General features: G+C 40.6%; 2 protein-coding genes across 3 annotated transcripts in view; one reads left to right on the plus strand and one right to left on the minus strand.

Annotated features, from left to right (window-relative positions):
• Window positions 1-17: 17 nt before the first annotated feature.
• Window positions 18-16,332, plus strand: rab21 (RAB21, member RAS oncogene family). Its single transcript, XM_061714813.1, has 7 exons — window positions 18-523; window positions 7,874-7,933; window positions 8,147-8,254; window positions 9,113-9,176; window positions 9,290-9,344; window positions 10,282-10,370; window positions 15,839-16,332. Exons 1-7 carry the CDS (start codon window positions 398-400, stop codon window positions 15,976-15,978), a joined length of 642 nt encoding a protein of 213 aa, XP_061570797.1. The 5' UTR covers window positions 18-397; the 3' UTR covers window positions 15,979-16,332.
• Window positions 16,333-20,608: 4,276 nt separating this feature from the next.
• LOC133424261 (tetraspanin-8-like) overlaps window positions 20,609-24,994 on the minus strand; it is a 33,174-nt gene continuing 28,788 nt past the window's right edge. For both annotated transcript variants that reach the window (XM_061714755.1, XM_061714756.1), the window contains exons 8-9: window positions 24,407-24,490; window positions 20,609-21,382 (exon numbers count right to left, since the gene is read on the minus strand). In XM_061714755.1, coding sequence (XP_061570739.1) covers window positions 21,215-21,382; window positions 24,407-24,490 — 252 coding nt within the window. In that variant the 3' untranslated portion in view covers window positions 20,609-21,214. The remainder of the gene's footprint in view (window positions 21,383-24,406; window positions 24,491-24,994) is intronic.

Here is a 24,994-nt window from a genome sequence, read left to right on the forward strand (position 1 = left end):
CTAAATAAACGATCTGGGACTAGCCTGCTAGCTGCTAGCTCAGAGACGCCATTAGTTTCTGGATTATTCTCTAATAACAGCGGGTTCGGACGGAGCTTAGACCCGGATCTGGTCGTCCTTTAGACCCGGCTCTCTTCTAGACCCGGTCTTCGCTCAGAGCCGGTTCCGAGTGTCGTTGAGCGGCTGTTGACGGTTCTGGTGATTAAAGTCGGATGTAGCTGCGGCTCCTGTTCCTGGTTTTTCTCCTGGTCCCTGCTACCGGCTGTGTGTTTGTTTACCGGCTCCATTCCGGGGCCCCGACCCCCCTGGTTGTTTGTTTGTTGTTGTTATTGTGTGCGCCCCCCGGGGCTCCGAACCCCCCGGTTCCTGCTGGTTCCTGGTCCCGGTCCCGGTTCCGATGGCGTCCGGCCGGAGCTTCTCGTTCAAGGCGGTTCTGCTGGGAGAAGGTTGTGTGGGGAAGACGTCCCTGGTTCTGCGGTACTGCGAGAACAAGTTCAGTGATAAACACATCACTACTCTGCAGGTAAGAACCAGAACACTACACTACACCACCTACACCACCTACACCACCTACACCACCTACACCACCTACACCTACACAACCACTAACCCCTACACCACCATAACACCACTACCACTACCACTAAAACGTCTCTGGTTCTGGTACTGCGAGAACAAGTTCAGTGATAAACACATCACCACCCTGCAGGTAAGAACCAGAACACTACACCACCACCACCACCTACACCTACACAACCCCTACACCACCATAACACCACTACCAACCAACACTAACACGTCTCTGGTTCTGGTACTGCGAGAACAAGTTCAGTGATAAACACATCACCACCTTACAGGTAAGAACCAGAACCAGAACACTACACTACACTACACCACCTACACCACCTACACCACCACCACCACCTACACCACCACTAACCCCAACCATAACACCACTACCACCACCACTAACACCTCTCTGGTTCTGCGGTACTGCGAGAACAAGTTCAGTGATAAACACATCACTACTCTACAGGTAAGAACCAGAACCAGAACACTACACTACACCACCTACAGCACCACCACCACCTACACAACCACCTACACCACCATAACACCACTACTAACCACCACTAACACCCCTCTGGTTCTGGTACTGCGAGAACAAGTTCAGTGATAAACACATCACTACTTTACAGGTAAGAACCAGAACCAGAACCAGAACACAAACCCCTCTAACCTGGGGTTAGATCTAGATATCTATACTAACACCTAACCCTGAACCACCACTACTAACCCCTGCACTAACACATCACTACTCTGCAGGTGAGTAGAACCTTCACACGACCCCAACTCCCCGATCCCCCAACACAAACTCATCACCACCGCCTTTCTGCAGCCTTATAAAGTATAACGTTTATAAGTTTATATCTTCTAAAGTGTATAATGTAGTGTAGTTTCTCTGTTTCCTGTGTATATATATGTATATATATATACACACACATATATATATATATATATATATATATTATATATATTATATATAGTGGATACCTGTCCAGGTGTATCTGCCTCTACCTGTAATGATCTGGGATCAGCTCCAGCAGACCCCCGTGACCCTGCAGAGGAAACAATGGATATAGATGATGGATGATATTATTATTATTATTATTATTATTATTATTATTATTATTATTATTATACAGTGATTGATTTCTCTATAGTGAGGATCATCAGCAGATCTGGGGGAGAAACTGTCTCTGATCTGGAGGTTCTGGTTACAGAGATCTGTAGACCAGGACCAGGACCTGGACCAGGTTCTGTCTAGTTTGGAGGATCAGAACCAGTGATGGAATCAGAGAACAGACTGGATGATGAGAGTAGAAGTTGATCAGCAGCTGCACGATCAGGATTGGAGGACCGATCACTGATCACAGTGTGAAATCCATAAATTCATCAATATTATCTCATGTACACGACACTGACAGAGTATTATTAGGAATCAAAATGAGGAGATTAGATTAGATTAGAATGAACTTTATGGTTGTTACAAGTACAGAGCAGAAAGTATTCTAGTAAATACATATATACAGATTATAAAGTTCTATACAAGAGGGAGGTTTAAGATATTGCCTGGTACTGTTGGTAATAAGTTAGACAAAAATAAAGAGTAGACAGATGAAATTAATATTAAATAATGCAGAGATATGAACAGCCTATCTGAGGTTGATAAACTAGCGCAAATATTTGGTGTAAATATTCAGTTCATATCAAATTGGGAGAGTCTGCAGTGCAGATAAAGGTGGAATGAATTGTTTTATTTCAGGTTGATGTGCAATATTTCACCCTCTAAAAACATTAGTTTTGCTGAGGAAAATAAAAATGAATTATCAAGGTGTGCTAAAGCTTTAGCGATAGCATCCGCCGGGTGTGAGGAAACTCTTCACAGTAGAATCTAAATGTCTCTGGTGAAGTGAATGACACGACTGTCGTCCTGGTCAGGGTTTGGATGTTAATATTCTGGTAAAACTAAGGTGGACATTCATCAGTAAAATATTTACAACGCAGCAGCACTAACCGGGATCCAAGCTGCTACAACGTGTTTAAACCTGATGTTTCTACAACAGAAATGATGATCAGTATGAATCCGTTAGCAGCTGCACCTCCTGTTCTTTATATAATCCTTGATGTGAGAAACTTTCAAATGTCTGATCTTCATTGTGTTGAAATTCTTTTTAACATTCCTCCTCGGGTGTTTCCTTTGGACACACCTTGCAAACTGCAAATGTTTCGTCTTATTCAGACGTTGTAAAACTTCATACCGGCGATGCCATTTTCAGTGTTGATATTTGTAGAGACGACCACGCCCCCTTATAGAGGCCACGCCCCCTTCTGGAGGCCACGCCCCTTCTAGAGGCCACGCCCCCTCCTAGAGGCAACGCCCCCTCCTAGAGGCCACGCCCTCCTAGAGGCCACGCCCCCTCCTAGAGGACACGCCCCCTCCTAGAGGCCACGCCCCCTCCTAGAGGCAACGCCCCCTCCTAGAGGCCACGCCCCTCCTAGAGGCCACGCCCCCTCCTAGAGGCCACGCCCCTCCTGGAGGCCACGCCCCCTTCCATCAATCATCGATCAATCACATGTTATCTATACAGCACCTTCATCCACGTACAGGAAATACAAAGTCCTAACATTTCCACTGAAAAATAAGCAAAATAAAAATGTAAATAAATAAAAGCTGGGAGACTAATGCACACTGACACAATATAATTAAAATGAAATAATGATAGAAGTTCAAGAATTAAGGCTAAAAAAATAATTAGTCCACAACAATAAAATATAACAATAATAAAAACATAAATAAATAAAACAAATACCTCTAAAAAATGTTAAACACAATAAAAATATAAAATTTGATGCTACATAAAAGCCAGAGCAAAGAGATGAGTTTTTAGTTTTGGAGCCTAGTGGCTAAAAGCAGCAAATGTTTTACTTCTACTCTGGAACAGATACATGTTTTAGTTCTACTGTGTAGTACTGGAGTACTTAGTTCTACTCTGGAGCAGATAAATGTTTTACTTCTACTCTGTAAAACAGCTAGAAAGGAAGTTCCTTCCTGGTTCAGAGAATAAAAACATCTCTGAAATCTACTCTGGTTCCAGCCCATGCAGCGCTCTATAAACTAATAAAAGAACGTTTAAATCAACACGAGAACTAACAGGTAGCCAGTGTAAGGTCAGGTCTCCTGATGGGCGTGGCCGTCTGTAGATTAGGCCCATTTTAAAACCCTTACAACTGCAAGGACGTGTCTCCTGAGTGGGCCAGGCCAGATATCAGACCCAGACACTGGATCATCCCGGGTCAGCTGATCCAGCAGCATCGTAGCCCCGGGCTGAACCGGCTCACGAGTCCCGTCTGCTGCTGCTGCTAATGCTAATGCTAATGCTAATGCTGCTGCAGACACAATAACCCTTATGATCATCTGGGGGGGGTAGAGTCCTTAGAGGCCCCGGGCCCTCAGGGAGGGAGGGGGGGGTCTGGTCTCTGGTGAACCGTCTCCAGCACGAGCTACAAATTACTGCTCCATCACGCCTCATCATGAGATGATATTTTATTTTAATTTTTTAATTTATTTTTTTGTTATTTTTTCTTTATTTTTTTCTTTCTTATTTTCTTTATGTTTTTAAATGTCTTTAAACTTTTTTTTTCTTTTTATTTATTTTTTTCTGAATGAATGTAAACATGATTGCAGAATTATTCTATAAACCAGCCACTTTGGAATTAAGTTTAATGCAGAATGGCCATTTTCATTCAGAATTAGGTGTTTACCTGGTCATTTTTACTAATTTTAAATCAGATTTATTGATTTATTGCTGCTGCTGCTAATGCTAATGCTAATGCTGCTGCTGTAGACACAATAACCTTATGATCATCAGGGGGGGGGGGTAGAGGACCAGACCTTCAGGGGGGGGTTAGAGGCCTCGGGCCCTCAGGGAGAGCTGGGTCTGGTCTCTGGTGAACCAGCTCCAGCACGAGCTACAAATTACTGCTCCATCACGCCTCATCATGAGATGATGTTTTATTTTAATTTTTTAATTTTTTTTTTTTTGTTATTTTTTCTTTATTTTTTTCTTTCTTATTTTCTTTATGTTTTTAAATGTCTTTAAACTTTTTTTTAAATTATTATTTATTTTTAAAATTCTTTTATTTATTTTTTTTTATTGTTTTAAATTGTATTTATTTTTTGGATGAGTGTAAACATGATCATGGAATTATTCTATTGGGATTTAAAATGGGAATAAACCAGCCCCTTACTTTGGAATTAAGTTTAATTCAGAATGGCCGTTTTCATTGGGAATTAGGTGTTTACATGCTCATTTTTACTCATTTTAAATCAGATTTAACTTTAATTCTGAATGAAACTTCCCATGTAAACGCCTCAGTGAGAGTTGGTTTGAGCCTCTTTACGGGGAAAGAACAGATTTACATTTATTATTTCCTCCAGCAGGAAATCAGTGTTTCCATCAGACCAGATTTACATAAAACACAAATATGGAACAAGAAACGTGACAGAACAAAAGCTGCAAAGTATCACAGAACCTTTTCAGGAGGTGTAGATTAGTGTAGACTGCAGAGACGGCAGAGACCCGGGTGTTGAAACCAGACTTGTGAAACTGCTTTGTAACTTCTCACATTGAGCCAGACTCCAGACTGAACCCCTGATAAGAACCAGGACTGGTTTTATCTGCAGGCGGGACATGAACCTGTGTTTTGGGAGAAACTCACGTTAGGCTCGGGAGTGGTCGGCTGTGCAAAAATGAATCACACACACACACACACTCGCTTTTGCTATAATGAATACATTTATTAGCCAGAAAAGCAAGCATTTGCATAGAAGACTCACACACAATTGCCCTTTCGCTAGGATAACTCTGTGTCAAGTTATCCCCCGCAAATGACAGAGCAAAATACAATTACATAGGGGCTTGGCAATGTACGTCTTATTAGGGCTGCACGATTCTGGACAAAATGAGAATCACGATTTTTTTGCTTAGAATTGAGATCACGATTCTCTAACGATTTTTTTCCAATATAAAATTTATTGCACTTATTACTTTAACTTTGCAACAGCTGAACAAACATATAATAACAATAAACATCTCTTGTCTTCTTTACACAAACCTTTAAATAATTTAAACAATGATAACTATTGAACAATATTTGTTCCTCCCTGAGTTGAACACCCTTTCAGAAAGGGGACTTGTAACAGATCCTGTAGTTCTGAGGCAACAAATTATTCCTCTGGCTGCTTTTTGCTGTAACAGCTGACATTGAACATAAAAACAATAAACATCTCTCTCGTCTTTAAATAATTTTAACAATAACAATTTTAACAATATTTATGTGCAATATGTGTCAGGTGATGAGAAAGGTAGATGTTTCTCCAAATGTAATCCACAATCATTAACAAAATATAACAAACATGACAACATGATAGTTGACCATGACAGGACTACAACAACCTACAACATAGGCCTAGTCCTTTTTTTATGCAGCCATCTTTAAAAAAAAAAAAAAAAAAAAAAAAACATTTTTTTTTTTTAATCGTCGTCATTTGGAAATGAGATCGCGTTCAAGCATGAATCGAGATCGCGATTTTTTTTTAACGATTAATCGTGCAGCCCTACCTCTTACCTTAACACAGAAGGACTGGAGAGCCGGACAGTCCAGGCAGAGTAGCCATAAAAACCCCGGCTGGGCATCGTGCACTAGACCCACAGCAGACTCTGACTCTGACTTCCGGCTTTCTCGTCTTTATACCTTTTACTCAAGCCTCTCACAATAAGACCCCGTGTGAACAAGCGCCTCTCTCACAGTTACATTAAACAACAGGTGCATAGCTGATATGACTGTTTTGAGAATGACGGACATTTCAGGACACAAAACCTATTTTTTCTTCCTTCAACCAGCTGACTGGTCATGTGACCTCCAGCTGATTCATCTGGACCTGCAGGTCTGGATCTGGACCTGCAGGTCCAGCTGACGGTCATATTCTGAAGTTTGCAGATGACACTGTTCTAGTGATCCTGCTGCATAATACTGAGACTTCACACGGTCCTGTGTTTGAATACTTTTAAAATGGTGCGAGGAATCTTTTTTATCTTTGAATATCTTAAAGACAAAGGATATGTGTATGGATTTCAGACGTGCAGCTTCTCCTGTAAGGAAAGTGATTGAGGGTGAAGAAGTTGAAATAGTTGAGTCCTATAAATATTTAGGTACTATTATTGACAACAAACTGTCATTTGGAAAAAATTCAGACTCAATATTTAAGAAAAGCAGCAGCGCCTTTTCTGTCTCCGAAAACTTTCTAAATTCCAGGTGGATTCTTCCCTGGTGACGATGTTTTATCCTTCTTCTATCCCTCTTAACCTTAGGTCTGTACTATGATGTGTAACCTGTTGTAACTTATTATGTATATTTACTAGGCGTGGGTATCGGGAAGGACCTCACGATACGATACGCATCACGATACTTGAGCCACGATACGATACAAATTGCGATATCCTGATTATGCGATATATCACGATATATCACGATATTCTACATAGTTCACCGAAAAATTTAAAAATGCATTACACATCTTAAAATCCCAGTTGTATAAATGTACATCAGATGTTAGTGATAATTCATTGGACAGACTGAGTCAAAACAATGTAATTCAAACTTTCCATTTTAATTATGCAACATATTTGCATCAAAAAACACACTGAAACACAATGAAAAGTGCAGTGTGTGCATTATTCTTAGATACAACATACTCAAAATAAAATGCAGCGTCTCACCCACACTGAAATCACAAAATAACAAAAAAGTCGAAATGTCGAGAAAAAAAGTCGAACTGTTGAGGAAAAAAAGTCAAAATGTAGAGAAAAAAAGTCGAAATGTCGAGAAAAAAAGTCAAAATGTCGAGAAAAAAAGTCGAAATGTCGAGAAAAAAAGTCGAAATGTCGAGAAAAAAAGTCGAAATGTCGAGAAAAAAAGTCGAAATGTCGAGAAAAAAAGTCAAAATGTCGAGAAAAAAAGTCGAAATGTCGAGAAAAAAAGTCAAAGTGTCGAGACATTGAATATTGATATCGTATCGGGAGACTATGTATCGCGATATATTGCCGTATCAATATTTTTGCCCACCCCTAATATTTACCATTGTGTGCTTCTCCTGTCGCGAAACTAATCACCCCCTTGGGGACAAATAAAGTAAATAAAGTAACCTGCAGGTCCTCTACTGACCACTGGGGTGCCTGGTGTGGTTTCCATGGTAACGGTGTGAACACTGATGTGGTTTCCATGGTAACGGTGTCTCCTCTTCCTCCAGGCCTCCTTCCTCACCAAGAAGCTGAACATCACGGGGAAGAGGGTGAACCTGGCCATCTGGGTAAGTTTATGTATTTATTTATGTATTTATTTATTATATTTAAAAGATGGCTGAACCAGAGTTAGCTACAAGCTAATTTCCATCTTTAGTCCTTGACAAACATAAATAGTAGACGTGGGGGGGCTCTGGGCCGGGGTCTGGGCTGGTCCCGGTGGTCTCTGGTCCTGGTCCTGGTCCCAGACCCCCCAGGACTAACCAGACCTCTCTCTTTAGGACACGGCGGGGCAGGAGCGGTTCCACGCCCTCGGTCCCATCTACTACAGAGACTCCAACGGGGCCATCCTGGTCTACGACATCACAGACGAAGACTCCTTCCAGAAGGTACCGGTCCTGGTTCTGGTCTGGAACTGGTCTGGGGGGGGTCTAAGATCCAGGTCTAAGATCCAGGTCTAAGTTCAGGTCAAAGGTCAGGTCTAAGGTCTCATCTAAGGTGCTTTCAGACCTGTGGCCCTCCCCTGAGAGGGGAGGGTTAGTGGGGGCAGAGTCACCTTGTTTACATTCCACCAGGGAGATTGTGACCAGAGTGATCGGCCAAACCGCTCTGTCAAGGTCAGATTATAGAATCAACAATTATATTGAAAACAGACAGACTCAGTAATTTTCCGTCTGCCTTTAGTCTCTGGTTCATCAATGGCGACTCCAATCAGACGAATTTGTGATCAATTCCCGCCAAGCCGAGCTTCCAACTTCTCCAAGGTCTTCTCCATCTTGCCAATGAGCTCAAAGACGCCGCCAGCCTGAGATTCTGTTCAAGAATCACATCCAGCTTACGGCTTTGCTCCCCCAGCGTTAAAGTCTGAGTGTTGATCACCTTGCTTGATCCTTCAGCCACGTCCGGCAGCTCTGAAAGAGCCAGAACAGCTGTCGACGAATTACGCGTTTGTCGGTAGACCAGGAATCCCCCTCCTCCGATCAAGAGAAATCCTGCTATCATAAATCCAATTATGAAGCATCTTCAACGTCCTCGACAGACAGAATCACCAAACACAACGGTTTCCAATGTTTCCAGGAATCCATTGTGTATCCAGTAAAAAACATCCCATGGGGGCAGGAGGGCTCCCTTACCCCCTGACTTCTGGTTGTGCTGAGAGACCAGTTAATCAATTCCATGTTGTAGAGTTGTATAAACTAACTAGTTGTTTCTGTCCAGATTAAACTAACGAGTTGTTTCTGTTACAGGTGAAGAACTGGGTGAAGGAGCTGAGGAAAATGTTGGGGAACGAGATTTGTTTATGTATAGTAGGTGAGTCTTTACGTTAGATTAGTTTATTTTTATGAATATCAACGAATGTAAAAACTATTAAGTTGAACAAAGTTTTATTAAACAAGTAAAATGTGTGTTTTGTGTTTGTGCAGGTAATAAAATAGATTTGGACAAAGACAGACACGTTTCAGTGGAAGAGGCTGAAAGGTGAGAACACATCATTTAACATCATTTAATGTTACAGATGTTACAGATGTTACAGATGTTTACAGATGTTTACAGATGTTTACAGATGTTACAGATGTTACAGATGTTACAGATGTTAACAGATGTTTACAGAGGGAAAAAACGTATTTATTCAGCACCAACTGTTCAAGTTCTCCACAAGCTAACAGAGATGCTAAGAGAGATGCTAAGAGAGATGCTAACAGGGATGCTAACAGAGATGCTAACAGAGATGCTAACAGAGATGCTAAGAGAGATGCTAAGAGAGATGCTAACAGGGATGCTAACAGGGATGCTAACAGGGATGCTAACAGGGATGCTAACAGAGATGCTAACAGAGATGCTAAGAGAGATGCTAACGGAGATGCTAACAGAGATGCTAACAGAGATGCTAACAAAGATGCTAAGAGAGATGCTAAGAGAGATGCTAACAGGGATGCTAACAGGGATGCTAACAGGGATGCTAACAGGGATGCTAACAGGGATGCTAACAGAGATGCTAACAGAGATGCTAAGAGAGATGCTAACGGAGATGCTAACGGAGATGCTAACGGAGATGCTAACAGAGATGCTAACAGAGATGCTAACAGAGAAGCTAACAGAGAAGCTAACAGAGAAGCTAACAGAGAAGCTAACAGAGATGCTATGCTATAATGCTTTGGGGGAAACCCCAATTATGGCACAGAAAAAATATGGATATATATCGAGTATCAACATTCAGCTAGAAAATATCCAGATATGACTTTTGGTCCATATCGCCCAGTCCTAGATGTACTGTCATTATTTTCTGTATAAAAATTTAATTTGGTGTTCAAAAAGTGTTTTTTCAAACTTGAGTCTTGAAAAAGAGGGAGTCGTCTTATAATCAGGTCGTCTTGTATCCGGGTCGATACGGTAAATGTGTGGTATTTATTTCCAGTTATGCAGAGTCGGTGGGAGCCAGACATTATCACACGTCAGCCAAGCTGAACAAGGGGATCGAGGAACTGTTCCTGGACCTGTGTAAACGTGAGGAATACACACCTACACACACCTACACACACCTGTTACACACCTGAATATACCTAATACACACCTGTACACACACCTGTAAACACACACACATCAGCCAAGCTGAACAAGGGGATCGAGGAACTGTTCCTGGACCTGTGTAAACGTGAGAAATACACACCTACACACACCTACACACACCTGTTACACACCTGAATATACCTAATACACACCTGTACACACACCTGTAAACACACACACATCAGCCAAGCTGAACAAGGGGATCGAGGAACTGTTCCTGGACCTGTGTAAACGTGAGGAAATACACCTATATACACCTGTACACACACCTGTACACACCTACACACACCTGTACACACACCTGTACACACACCTGATACACCTGTAAACACACACACATCAGCCAAGCTGAACAAGGGGATCGAGGAACTGTTCCTGGACCTGTGTAAACGTGAGGAGATTCACACCTGGATACACCTACACACACACCTGTACTCACCTGATAAACACACACACACACACACACACACACACCTGGACCTGTGTAAACGTGAGGAAATACACACCTACACACACCTGATACACACACACACACACACACACACACACACACACACACACCTGTACACACACCTGATACACCCACACACACACACACACACACACACCTGTTACACACACACACACACACACACACACACACACACCTACACACATCTGTTACACACCTGATGCACCCACAGGTGTTCCTGAGAGGGGAGGGCTAGTGGGGGCAGAGTCACCTTGTTTACATTCCACCAGGGAGATTGTGACCAGAGCGATCGGCCAAACCGCTCTGTCGGCTCAGCGCTAACCCCGCTAACGCTGTAATGCTACGTGTCTTTAGGGATGATGGTTAGCTCAGTGCTAACACTGTAATGCTACGTGTCTTTAGTAATGATGCAGGCGTGTCAGTGCTAACCCCGCTAACCCCGCTAATGCTACGTGTCTTTGGGGATGATGGAGGCGGCTCAGTGCTAACGCTGCTAACGCTACCTCTCTCCAGGGATGATGGTTAGCTCAGTGCTAACGCTGCTAATGCTACTCTCTTTAGGGATGATGGAGGCGGCCCAGTGCTAATGCTAATGCTACTCTCTCCAGGGATGATGGAGGCGGCTCAGTGCTAATGCTAATGCTAATGCTACGTGTTTCAGGGATGATGGAGGCGGCTCAGTGCTAATGCTAATGCTAATGCTACGTGTTTCAGGGATGATGGAGGCGGCTCAGTGCTAATGCTACGTGTTTCAGGAATGATGGAGGCGGCCCAGTGCTAATGCTAATGCTACTCTCTCCAGGGATGATGGAGGCGGCTCAGTGCTAATGCTAATGCTACGTGTTTCAGGAATGATGGAGGCCGCCCAGTGCTAATGCTAATGCTAATGCTACTCTCTCCAGGGATGATGGAGGCGGCTCAGTGCTAATGCTAATGCTAATGCTACGTGTTTCAGGGATGACGGAGGCGGCTCAGTGCTAATGCTAATGCTACGTGTTTCAGGGATGATGGAGGCGGCTCAGTGCTAATGCTAATGCTACGTGTTTCAGGAATGATGGAGGCGGCCCAGTGCTAATGCTAATGCTAATGCTACTCTCTCCAGGGATGATGGAGGCGGCTCAGTGCTAATGCTAATGCTACGTGTTTCAGGGATGATGGAGGCGGCTCAGTGCTAATGCTAATGCTAATGCTACGTGTTTCAGGGATGATGGAGGCGGCTCAGTGCTAATGCTAATGCTACTCTCTACAGCAGGGGTGTTAAACGTGCGGCCCGCGGGCCACATGGGGCCCGAGAGAAGTTTCCAACGCAAAAAACCTAAATGATAATTTACTAAAAAGGAAGGCATAAATAATTGCCATGAATCGCAGCATATCCCATAATATATTTGTTCTACAAATCCATCGTTATTCCACAAAGAGCAGTTTTCCACATTTTTTTAGTTTTCTAGAATGCATTTACTGATTTTATTTCTTTGTAGACGGTCGTTTATTTTTATTAACTGACTATTATATATTTTTGCAGGAAAAATATCACTGCTAAAAAAGATGATAGAAGATATTTATTGGGAGAATTTCAGTTTTGAATACGAGGATAGTGACAAAGTAAAACAGTTAAAAGAAGTGCTGATTTTCGGCACACTGGCGTAAATATCCTCGCCAATTTTTAAAGATAAATACACTTAATTGTTCTGGAAAAATCTCTAAATCACAAAGAAACACTCGGATGTAATAAGAAAGATTTAGCTTTTAATTAAATTTCCTATAAAAAAGCGAAATATAAACAAGTGTAAACAAAGTGCATATTTCCTTTAAAATTAACTAAACTGATATTGCATTAGATAACAATAGTAAAAAGAAAAGAATTAGAGAAGAACATTTCCGCACCGTTTTTGTTTGAGCGGCCGCGAGAAAAGAATTGGTCAAATCCGGCCGGCCAAGAAAAATGAGTTTGACACCCCTACAGGGATGATGGAGGCCCAGTGCTAACGCTAATGCTACTCTCTACAGGGATGATGGAGGCAGCCCAGTGCTAACGCTAATGCTACTCTCTACAGGGATGATGGAGGCCCAGTGCTAATGCTAATGCTACTCTCTACAGGGATGATGGAGGCCCAGTGCTAACGCTAATGCTACTCTCTACAGGGATGATGGAGGCCCAGTGCTAATGCTAATGCTACTCTCTACAGGGATGATGGAGGCCCAGTGCTAACGCTAATGCTACTCTCTACAGGGATGATGGAGGCCCAGTGCTAATGCTAATGCTACTCTCTACAGGGATGATGGAGGCCCAGTGCTAACGCTAATGCTACTCTCTACAGGGATGATGGAGGCCCAGTGCTAATGCTAATGCTACTCTCTACAGGGATGATGGAGGCCCAGTGCTAATGCTAATGCTACTCTCTACAGGGATGATGGAGGCGGCCCAGTGCTAACGCTAATGCTACTCTCTACAGGGATGATGGAGGCCCAGTGCTAACGCTAATGCTACTCTCTACAGGGACGATGGAGGCCCAGTGCTAACGCTAATGCTACTCTCTACAGGGATGATGGAGGCCCAGTGCTAATGCTAATGCTACTCTCTACAGGGATGATGGAGGCCCAGTGCTAATGCTAATGCTACTCTCTACAGGGATGATGGAGGCCCAGTGCTAACGCTAATGCTACTCTCTACAGGGATGATGGAGGCCCAGTGCTAACGCTAATGCTACTCTCTACAGGGATGATGGAGGCCCAGTGCTAACGCTAATGCTACTCTCTACAGGGATGATGGAGGCCCAGTGCTAACGCTAATGCTACTCTCTACAGGGATGATGGAGGCCCAGTGCTAATGCTAATGCTACTCTCTACAGGGATGATGGAGGCGGCCCAGTGCTAACGCTAATGCTACTCTCTACAGGGATGATTGAGGCCCAGTGCTAACGCTAATGCTACTCTCTACAGGGATGATGGAGGCCCAGTGCTAACGCTAATGCTACTCTCTACAGGGATGATGGAGGCCCAGTGCTAATGCTAATACTACTCTCTACAGGGATGATGGAGGCCCAGTGCTAATGCTAATGCTACTCTCTACAGGGATGATGGAGGCCCAGTGCTAATGCTAATGCTACTCTCTACAGGGATGATGGAGGCCCAGTGCTAACGCTAATGCTACTCTCTACAGGGATGATGGAGGCCCAGTGCTAACGCTAATGCTACTCTCTACAGGGATGATGGAGGCCCAGTGCTAATGCTAATGCTACTCTCTACAGGGATGATGGAGGCCCAGTGCTAATGCTAATGCTACTCTCTACAGGGATGATGGAGGAGGCCCAGTGCTAACGCTAATGCTACTCTCTACAGGGATGATGGAGGCCCAGTGCTAACGCTAATGCTACTCTCTACAGGGACGATGGAGGCCCAGTGCTAACGCTAATGCTACTCTCTACAGGGATGATGGAGGCCCAGTGCTAATGCTAATGCTACTCTCTACAGGGATGATGGAGGCCCAGTGCTAATGCTAATGCTACTCTCTACAGGGATGATGGAGGCCCAGTGCTAACGCTAATGCTACTCTCTACAGGGATGATGGAGGCCCAGTGCTAATGCTAATGCTACTCTCTACAGGGATGATGGAGGCGGCCCAGTGCTAACGCTAATGCTACTCTCTACAGGGATGATGGAGGCCCAGTGCTAACGCTAATGCTACTCTCTACAGGGATGATGGAGGCCCAGTGCTAACGCTAATGCTACTCTCTACAGGGATGATGGAGGCCCAGTGCTAATGCTAATGCTACTCTCTACAGGGATGATGGAGGCCCAGTGCTAATGCTAATGCTACTCTCTACAGGGATGATGGAGGCCCAGTGCTAATGCTAATGCTACTCTCTACAGGGATGATGGAGGCCCAGTGCTAATGCTAATGCTACTCTCTACAGGGATGATGGAGGAGGCCCAGTGCTAAATTTCGATTTATTTTTATATTTTCCTCAAAATTTTGACTTTTTTCACGAAATTTCAACTTTTTTTCGTCGAAATTTCAACTTTTTCTCGACGTTTTGACTTTTTTCCCAAAAATTTTGACTTTTTTCACGACATTTCGTGCGTTTTTTTGTGCGTTTTTGACATTTTAGAACCAGTAGTATCAGTGCTAATGCTAATGCTACTCTCTCCAGGGATGATGGAGGCAGCTCAGTGCTAATGCTAATGCTACTCTCTACAGGGATGATGGAGGCGGCCCAGTGCTAATGCTAATGCTACGTGTCTCTTTAGGGATGATGGAGGCGGCCCAGTGCTAGTGCTAATGCTACCTGTTTCAGGGATGATGGAGGCGGCCCAGTGCTAATGCTAATGCTACGTGTCTCTTTAGGGATGATGGAGGCGGCCCAGTGCTAATGCTAATGCTACGTGTCTCTTTAGGGATGATGGAGGCGGCCCAGTGCTAATGCTAATGCTACGTGTCTCTTTAGGGATGATGGAGGCGGCCCAGTGCTAATGCTAATGCTACTCTCTACAGGGATGATGGAGGCGGCTCAGTGCTAACGCTAATGCTACCTGTTTCAGGGATGATGGAGGCAGCTCAGTGCTAACGCTAGTGCTACCTGTTTCAGGGATGATGGAGGCGGCCCAGTGCTAATGCTAATGCTACGTGTCTCTTTAGGGATGATGGAGGCGGCCCAGTGCTAATGCTAATGCTACGTGTCTCTTTAGGGATGATCGAGGCGGCCCAGTGCTAATGCTAATGCTACCTGTTTCAGGGATGATGGAGGCGGCCCAGTGCTAGTGCTAATGCTAATGCTACGTGTCTCTACAGGGATGATGGAGGCGGCCCAGTGCTAATGCTAATGCTACGTGTCTCTTTAGGGATGATGGAGGCAGCTCAGTGCTAATGCTAATGCTACCTGTTTCAGGGATGATGGAGGCGGCCCAGTGCTAATGCTAATGCTACCTGTTTCAGGGATGATGGAGGCGGCCCAGGCCGACGAGCGCAGCCGAGGGAACGGAGCCGGCCAATCAGCTTCCAGCAGGAGGGGAGTCCAGATCGTTGATGACGAGCCCCAGGCCACGCCCACCGGGGGCTGCTGCTCCTCCGGCTAGCCTAGCACGCTAACACTTATATATATATACACACTCACACTCACGTCCTAGCTTGATCTGTCACTTCTGTCCAGTTGTTCCAGTAACTGCTGCTAGGCATCATGGGAAATCATGTTTAAGCTGCAGCCGCGTCCGGTTTAGCTCCCTGACCCACCAGAGCTCCGCCCCCAAGCCCCGCCCCCTGGGCTCCAAACTCCGCCCCCGGTCCGATGCTCGCACTGAGCGCGCTCAGTGGCGGCGGAGACCGGAGGAGCAAAAACTCCAAATCTTAACTAGAATATTTGTCTTATTTCTAGTTAAAATGTCTCATTTTTAGTCAAAAAATCTCATTCCACTTAAAACAAGACTCATCACTGGAAAAAACAACCATTTTCTTCTGTTTCAAGTAGATTTTCACTTGAAATAAGTAGAAAAATCTGCCAGTGGGACAAGATTTTTTTGCTTATAATGAGAAGATAAATCTTGTTCCACTGGCAGATTTTTCTACTTATTTCAGGTGAAAATTTACTTGAAACAGGTGAAAATTGTCAAATAAAACGATAAAACAAAGTTTTGTCGACATTTCAACCTTTTTCATAAAATGTCTGACTTTTCTTCTCGACATTTCGACTTTTTTCATAAAATTTTTGACTTTTTTTCTCAACATTTTGACTTTTTTTCTCAACATTTTGACTTTTTTTCTCAAAATTTTGACTTTTTTCTCAACATTTTTCTCAAAATTTCGAGAAAATAGTCGAAATGTTGAGAAAAAAAGTCAGACATTTTATGAAAAAGGTTGAAATGTCGACAAAACTTTGTTTTATCGTTTTATTTGACAATTGTAAACCTGTTTCAAGTAAATTTTCACCTGAAATAAGTAGAAAAATCTGCCAGTGGAACAAGATTTATCTTCTCATTACAAGCAAAAAAATCTTGTTCCACTGGCAGATTTTTCTACTTATTTCAAGTGAAAATTCACTTGAAACAGGTGAAAATGGTCAAATAAAACTAAATTTTGTCGACATTTCAACTTTTTTCATAAAATTTTTGACTTTTTTCCTCAAAATTTCAACTTTTTTTCTGGACATTTTGACTTTTTTTCTCAAAATTTCGAGAAAAAAGTCGAAATTTTCACCTGTTTCAAGTAAATTTTCACTTCAAATAAGTAGAAAAATCTGCCAGTGGAACAAGATTTATCTTCTTATTACAAGCAAAAAAATCTTGTTCCACTGGCAGATTTTTCTATTTATTTCAAGTGAAAATCTACTTGAAACAGGTGAAAATTGTTGTTTTTTCCAGTGATGAGTCTTGTTTTAAGTGTAATGAGATTTTTTGACTGAAAATGAGACATTTTAACTAGAAATAAGACAAATATTCTGCAGTCGGTCTTGGAGCTAAACCGGTCTCAGACGCATCAGAAGGTTTTGTGTTGAAAATAAACGTTTTAAATTCAGTTAAATAAAAAGTTCAACCAACTTGTTTTTTTCTTTGAAAGTTTGAAAAACATTAAATAAAATGATGATTTTAATAAGATCAAGTTTGATCAAAACGGAGTGATTCGTCTTTTAAATGGTTTATTTAAGGATGATCTTTGATTTGTGATTGTTTAAAAGAGAAATAAAATATTTCCACATAAAAGGAGCCGAAACCAGAAAAATATTAACTTTATTATTATTTACTATTATCTCTAGTTCTGGTCCCGACTTTACTTCACTGATTATTAACTAAAACCTGAAGTTTCATCTGAAAAGACGAAATCAGTCGTTTTCTAAACTGTTGGTTCAAGTGAAAGATGTTTTGTAAAAATAATAGAACAATTATAATCATTTACAATTATAATCACTGACGTCTCTGAGTTTTCCTTGTTCACTCGTCCTGAGGAAACTTTAGTTTTTATTCTTTTATTTTGTGCCTGCATATATGTTAATAATTAATACCATGTTGGTAATAATCTAAGGCATATGCATATATATATATATATATATATATATACACATATATATATATATATATATATATATATATATATATACACATATATATATACACACATACATACAGGACTGTCTCAGAAAATGAGAATATTGTGATAAAGTTCTTTATTTTCTGTAATGCAAAAGTGTCATCCATTCTGGATTCATTACAAATCAACTGAAATATTACAAGCCTTTTATTATTTTAATATTGCTGATTATGGTTTACAGTTTAAGATTAAGATTCCCAGAATATTCTAATTTTTTTGAGATAGGATATTTGAGTTTTCTTAAACTGTAAACCATGATCAGCAATATTAAAATAATAAAAGGCTTGTAATATTTCAGTTGATTTGTAATGAATCCAGAATGGATGACATTTTTGTTGTTTTAATTGCATTACAGAAAATAAAGAACTTTATCCCAATATTGTAATTTTCTGAGCCAGTCCTGTAAATGTAGCTGGTCTTGGATTTATTGCTGTGAGCAGGACGGAGAAGATCGTCCTCAGCAGGTTTTTATGAACACCAGTTGGAGCAGAAGTTTTGCTGCTGCTGGTCTCGAGTGGCCACTCCCTGAAACATAAATCAGAGAAACCTCATCCACCCGGTTCCCTTCACCTTCCTGGCCGCGGCAATTCTTTTAGCCCCTTTTTTTGTGAGTGAAACAATTTCTTTTTTAACTATTTGACTCGAACCTGAATTGAATTAGATGCATATTTTTGAATATTATCCAGCAATTCACTTTAATACAAAATAACACAATGAACTGAATAAAATAAGTATGTTTCTTAAACAGAAACCTGTCCTGCTTAACTTGAAATTGTATAAATTGATATAAAACAATAGAAATAAAAGCAGAACATCCATTCTGTAATAGTTTACATTTTTAGTGCAATAACAAAAGTGCAAACAGAAAGTTTGTATTAAACTTGTAAACATATTTGTGCCTCAAAGTCTACGACTGCAGCTACAGTTGGAGTAAAACAGAAATAAATAACTTATAAACTCAACAGCTCAATACAGAAGAGAATCAGGGCAGGAGAAAAATAAAAATAATATTTTAGAGGAGGAAGATTTTTTTTTCATTATGCACTTTGAGAAAAAAGCCGGAATGTTGATAAAAAAGTCAATATTTCGTCAATAAAGTTGAAATGTTGATTAAAAAAAAAGGCAAAATTTCAACTTTTTTCCCAGAAATTGTATTTCAACATCAATCTCGACATTTCAACTTTTTTCTCCAAGTGCTCTCAAATATCTTTTCTCCTGCAAGCCCCTTTTACTCCTCCGAAGAGAACCTGTCCTGCTTAATGTAAAATTGTATAAATTAATATAAAAGAATAGAAAGTTTGTATTAAACTTGTAAACATATTTGAGCCTCAAAGGCCATGACTGTAGAAGACAGTTGGAGTAAAACAGAAATAAATAACTTATAAACTCAACAGCTTGATTTTCCATTGGAGTTTTATGACTATTTTCTGACTCTCAGTAAAACGGGACAAAGTTTGTCGCTTTTCAGTTCAATACGGGACTTTAGTTTATATTTATATATGTATATATATATATATATATATATATATATATATATATATATATATATATATATATATATATATATATTTATATTTATATTTATATTTATATAATCTGCTCTGGAGGAACTGGTGAGAAGTTCGTCCTCCGGACACGTCTGAACCTGCTGCAGCAGGAAGAACCGAAACTCATCATCATCTTAACTTCCTGTTTCTGGGAATTTCATCCACACCCTGTATGGAAAACCACACAAGACAAAAATCTAACCTGTATGGAAAACCACGCAAGACAAAAATCTAACTGTATGGAAAACCACGCAAGACAAAAATCTAACCGGTATGGAAAACCACACAAGACAAAAAACTAACTGTATGGAAAACCACACAAGACAAAAATCTAACTGTACGGAAAACCACACAAGACAAAAATCTAACCTGTATGGAAAACCACACAAGACAAAAAACTAACCTTTATGGAAAACCACACAAGACAAAAATATAACTGTATGGAAAACCACACAAGACAAAAAACTAACCTTTATGGAAAACCACGCAAGACAAAAATCTAACCGGTATGGAAAACCACACAAGACAAAAAACTAACTGTACGGAAAACCACGCAAGACAAAAATCTAACCGGTATGGAAAACCACGCAAGACAAAAAACTAACTGTATGGAAAACCACACAAGACAAAAATCTAACTGTACGGAAAACCACGCAAGACAAAAATCTAACCGGTATGGAAAACCACACAAGACAAAAAACTAACTGTACGGAAAACCACGCAAGACAAAAATCTAACCGGTATGGAAAACCACGCAAGACAAAAAACTAACTGTACGGAAAACCACGCAAGACAAAAATCTAACCGGTATGGAAAACCACACAAGACAAAAATCTAACCTGTATGGAAAACCACACAAGACAAAAATCTAACCTGTATGGAAAACCACACAAGACAAAAAACTAACCTGTATGGAAAACCACACAAGACAAAAAACTAACCTTTATGGAAAACCACGCAAGACAAAAATCTAAGTGTATGGAAAACCACGCAAGACAAAAATCTAAGTGTATGGAAAACCATAGAAGACGTTCAAATACAGATAAATATGCAGGTAAAGACGGACAGCAGGCTGGAGATGTAACATTATTTAAACACACCAGTGTCATTTTATTGTCTTTTATTCCTGAAGCAAAATCAGATCAAGGTACAAAAATTCACATTTCGACAGTTAGAAATATAAAGACTTCCCTTTTTACCCTAAATACAGCAAGTTAAAGGGGAAGTAACTTCCACCATCAGAAGTAATTAAAGCAGCAGCAGAAATGAGAAGGTGGAGGCGGTGAAGCGCTAGCAGCGCCTGCTAGCACCCGAAGCTAACGCGAGTTCTGCTCGTAACACGTCTGGCTTGGTTTCTATCTTCACTCCTGAGTTGGTTCATTTAGTTTTTTAGTTTTATCGCTGGTTAGAAACATTCATTTCATCAATCAAAAGGATCAAATCAAGCATTTATTAAAAGTTTTAGAGTTCAACCACCTTTAAAAAACTTCATCAGCAGGTTGATCCTCGTACCAGATTTACCAGATTTATCAGATTTCTGACGCCACCGTTTTTACCCGAAACCCCTCCCACTTTTTCACAGCGACAAAACAACAGAAACGCTTTGGAAAAAAGGAAACGTAGCCATGGCGACGGGAACGTAGCCGTGTAGCCGTGGCGGCGCGACCGCCGGCCGGCGTGCCGTCCTCTAGTACGGAGGAGGATTCTGCAGTTCCTGGTACTTGGGCGGGTTCTGCAGTTCCTGGTACTTGGGCGGGGCGGCGGTGTAGACGGCAGGAACCGTGACCAGGACGGCCGGGTTGCCACGGTAACGCAGCTGGTGGATCAGGACGGACGACAGGAGGATGCCGACGACCTGCAGGGAAACAGAACCGTTAGTTCGGTTAGAAACGATGATTCCAGCTGTTAATAACACGTTAATAAAAGGTTCTGATCCAGGTCCACAGGTGTCCTGGGAAGGGGAGGGCTAGTGGGGGCAGAGCATCATGTTTTTATTCCACCAGGGAGATTGTGACCAGACTAACCTGCCAGGCTGCTCTGTCAAGGTCAGATTATAATTACAATTATATTGAAAAAACAGGCAGATTCCAGTAATTTTCCGTCTGCCTTCAGTCTCTGGTTCATCAATGGCGACTCCAATCAGACGAATTAGTGATCAATTCCCATTTTTTTTTTTTTTTTTTTCTTCTCTTCCTCCATTTGCGAACCATCGATTCATTAATCTTAATCATTATCTCTACGCGTGTCTGTTTGCCATTTTAAAAAGTAAAGCACATACCAGTTCTTTAATACACGCCCACATTCCCCCTTTAACGTTGTCATGGCGACCTCAACTACGTCCACCTTACAATAACACATTGGGCACATTTAAAAAAAATATAAGACGTTTATATTCGCCTTATGGTCGTGAAAATACGGTATTTATTATGTTTTTACAGAGAAACCAGTGACATCTGCAGCTAAAACGTTAATTTCTCTGCAGATGATTCCAGTTAATAACACGTTAATTTCTGCAGATGATTCCAGTTAATAACACGTTCATTTCTGCAGATGATTCCAGTTAATAACACGTTAATTTCTATGCAGATGATTCCAGTTAATAACACGTTCATTTCTGCAGATGATTCCAGTTAATAACACGTTCATTTCTGCAGATGATTCCAGTTAATAACACGTTCATTTCTGCAGATGATTCCAGTTAATAACACGTTCATTTCTCTGCAGATGATTCCAGTTAATAACACGTTCATTTCTGCAGATGATTCCAGTTAATAACACGTTCATTTCTCTGCAGATGATTCCAGTTAATAACGCGTTCATTTCTGCAGATGATTCCAGTTAATAACACGTTCATTTCTGCAGATGATTCCAGTTAATAACACGTTCATTTCTACAGATGATTCCAGTTAATAACACGTTCATTTCTGCAGATGATTCCAGTTAATAACACGTTCATTTCTGCAGATGATTCCAGTTAATAACACGTTCATTTCTCTGCAGATGATTCCAGTTAATAACACGTTCATTTCTGCAGATGATTCCAGTTAATAACACGTTCATTTCTGCAGATGATTCCAGTTAATAACACGTTCATTTCTGCAGATGATTCCAGTTAATAACACGTTCATTTCTGCAGATGATTCCAGTTAATAACATGTTCATTTCTGCAGATGATTCCAGTTAATAACACGTTCATTTCTGCAGATGATTCCAGTTAATAACATGTTCATTTCTGCAGATGATTCCAGTTAATAACACGTTCATTTCTGCAGATGATTCCAGTTAATAACACGTTCATTTCTATGCAGATGATTCCAGTTAATAACACGTTCATTTCTCTGCAGAGGATTCCAGTTAATAACACGTTCATTTCTGCAGATGATTCCAGTTAATAACATGTTCATTTCTGCAGATGATTCCAGTTAATAACACGTTCATTTCTGCAGATGATTCCAGTTAATAACACGTTCATTTCTGCAGAGGATTCCAGTTAATAACACGTTCATTTCTGCAGATGATTCCAGTTAATAACACGTTCATTTCTGCAGATGATTCCAGTTAATAACACGTTCATTTCTGCAGATGATTCCAGTTAATAACACGTTCATTTCTGCAGATGATTCCAGTTAATAACACGTTCATTTCTGCAGATGATTCCAGTTAATAACACGTTCATTTCTATGCAGATGATTCCAGTTAATAACACGTTCATTTCTCTGCAGATGATTCCAGTTAATAACACGTTCATTTCTGCAGATGATTCCAGTTAATAACACGTTCATTTCTGCAGATGATTCCAGTTAATAACACGTTCATTTCTGCAGATGATTCCAGTTAATAACACGTTCATTTCTGCAGATGATTCCAGTTAATAACACGTTCATTTCTGCAGATGATTCCAGTTAATAACACGTTCATTTCTGCAGATGATTCCAGTTAATAACACGTTCATTTCTGCAGATGATTCCAGTTAATAACACGTTCATTTCTGCAGATGATTCCAGTTAATAACATGTTCATTTCTGCAGATGATTCCAGTTAATAACACGTTCATTTCTGCAGATGATTCCAGTTAATAACACGTTCATTTCTGCAGATGATTCCAGTTAATAACATGTTCATTTCTGCAGATGATTCCAGTTAATAACACGTTCATTTCTGCAGATGATTCCAGTTAATAACATGTTCATTTCTGCAGATGATTCCAGTTAATAACACGTTCATTTCTGCAGATGATTCCAGTTAATAACATGTTCATTTCTGCAGATGATTCCAGTTAATAACACGTTCATTTCTCTGCAGATGATTCCAGTTAATAACATGTTCATTTCTGCAGATGATTCCAGTTAATAACATGTTCATTTCTGCAGATGATTCCAGTTAATAACACGTTCATTTCTCTGCAGATGATTCCAGTTAATAACATGTTCATTTCTGCAGATGATTCCAGTTAATAACACGTTCATTTCTCTGCAGATGATTCCAGTTAATAACATGTTCATTTCTGCAGATGATTCCAGTTAATAACACGTTCATTTCTCTGCAGATGATTCCAGTTAATAACATGTTCATTTCTGCAGATGATTCCAGTTAATAACATGTTCATTTCTGCAGATGATTCCAGTTAATAACACGTTCATTTCTCTGCAGATGATTCCAGTTAATAACATGTTCATTTCTGCAGATGATTCCAGTTAATAACACGTTCATTTCTCTGCAGATGATTCCAGTTAATAACATGTTCATTTCTGCAGATGATTCCAGTTAATAACATGTTCATTTCTGCAGATGATTCCAGTTAATAACACGTTCATTTCTGCAGATGATTCCAGTTAATAACACGTTAATAACACGTTAATAACACGTTAATAAAACTCACGGCGAGTCCGGCCAGCACGAAGAAGAATCCGAGGACGAAGTCGATGGCCCACAGGGCGTAGCCCAGGATGATGGGGAAGCACGGCTGCAGGAAACACACGTTAGTTAGCACAGCTACGTTAGCACGGCTATGTTAGCACGGCTACGTTAGCATGGCTACGTTAGCACGGCTAGGTTAGCACTGCTACGTTAGCGGTGGAAACACACACTGCAAAAACTCAACATCTTAACAAGAATATTTGTCTTATTTCTAGTTAAAATGTTTCATTTTTAGTCAAAGAAAATCTCATTCCACGTAAAACAAGACTCATCACTGGAAAAAACAACAATTTTCACCTGTTTCAAGTAGATTTTCACTTAAAATAAGTAGAAAAATCTGCCAGTGGAACAAGATTTTTCTACTTATTTCAAGTGAAAATTTACTTGAAACAGGTGAAAATTGTCAAATAACAAGTAAATAAGTAAATAAATAATCATAATACATAAAATAAAAATAAATAAATAAATAAAAAATTAAAAAAAAATAAATAAATACATGAATACCTAAATAAATAAATAAACAATAATAAGTAAATAAGTAAATAAGTTA

This window comes from Cololabis saira, chromosome 23 (genome assembly GCF_033807715.1).
Source record: "Cololabis saira isolate AMF1-May2022 chromosome 23, fColSai1.1, whole genome shotgun sequence".
NCBI lineage: Eukaryota > Metazoa > Chordata > Actinopteri > Beloniformes > Belonidae > Cololabis > Cololabis saira.

Excerpts from the sequence above, each read along its gene's own strand:
- rab21 (XM_061714813.1), top strand. The coding sequence starts at position 398 with ATGGCGTCCGGCCGGAGCTTCTCGTTCAAGGCGGTTCTGCTGGGAGAA. Across the intron at positions 8,255-9,112 it reads ACGAAGACTCCTTCCAGAAG|GTGAAGAACTGGGTGAAGGA; the intron begins GTACCGGTCCTG and ends TTTCTGTTACAG. Across the intron at positions 9,345-10,281 it reads TCAGTGGAAGAGGCTGAAAG|TTATGCAGAGTCGGTGGGAG; the intron begins GTGAGAACACAT and ends ATTTATTTCCAG.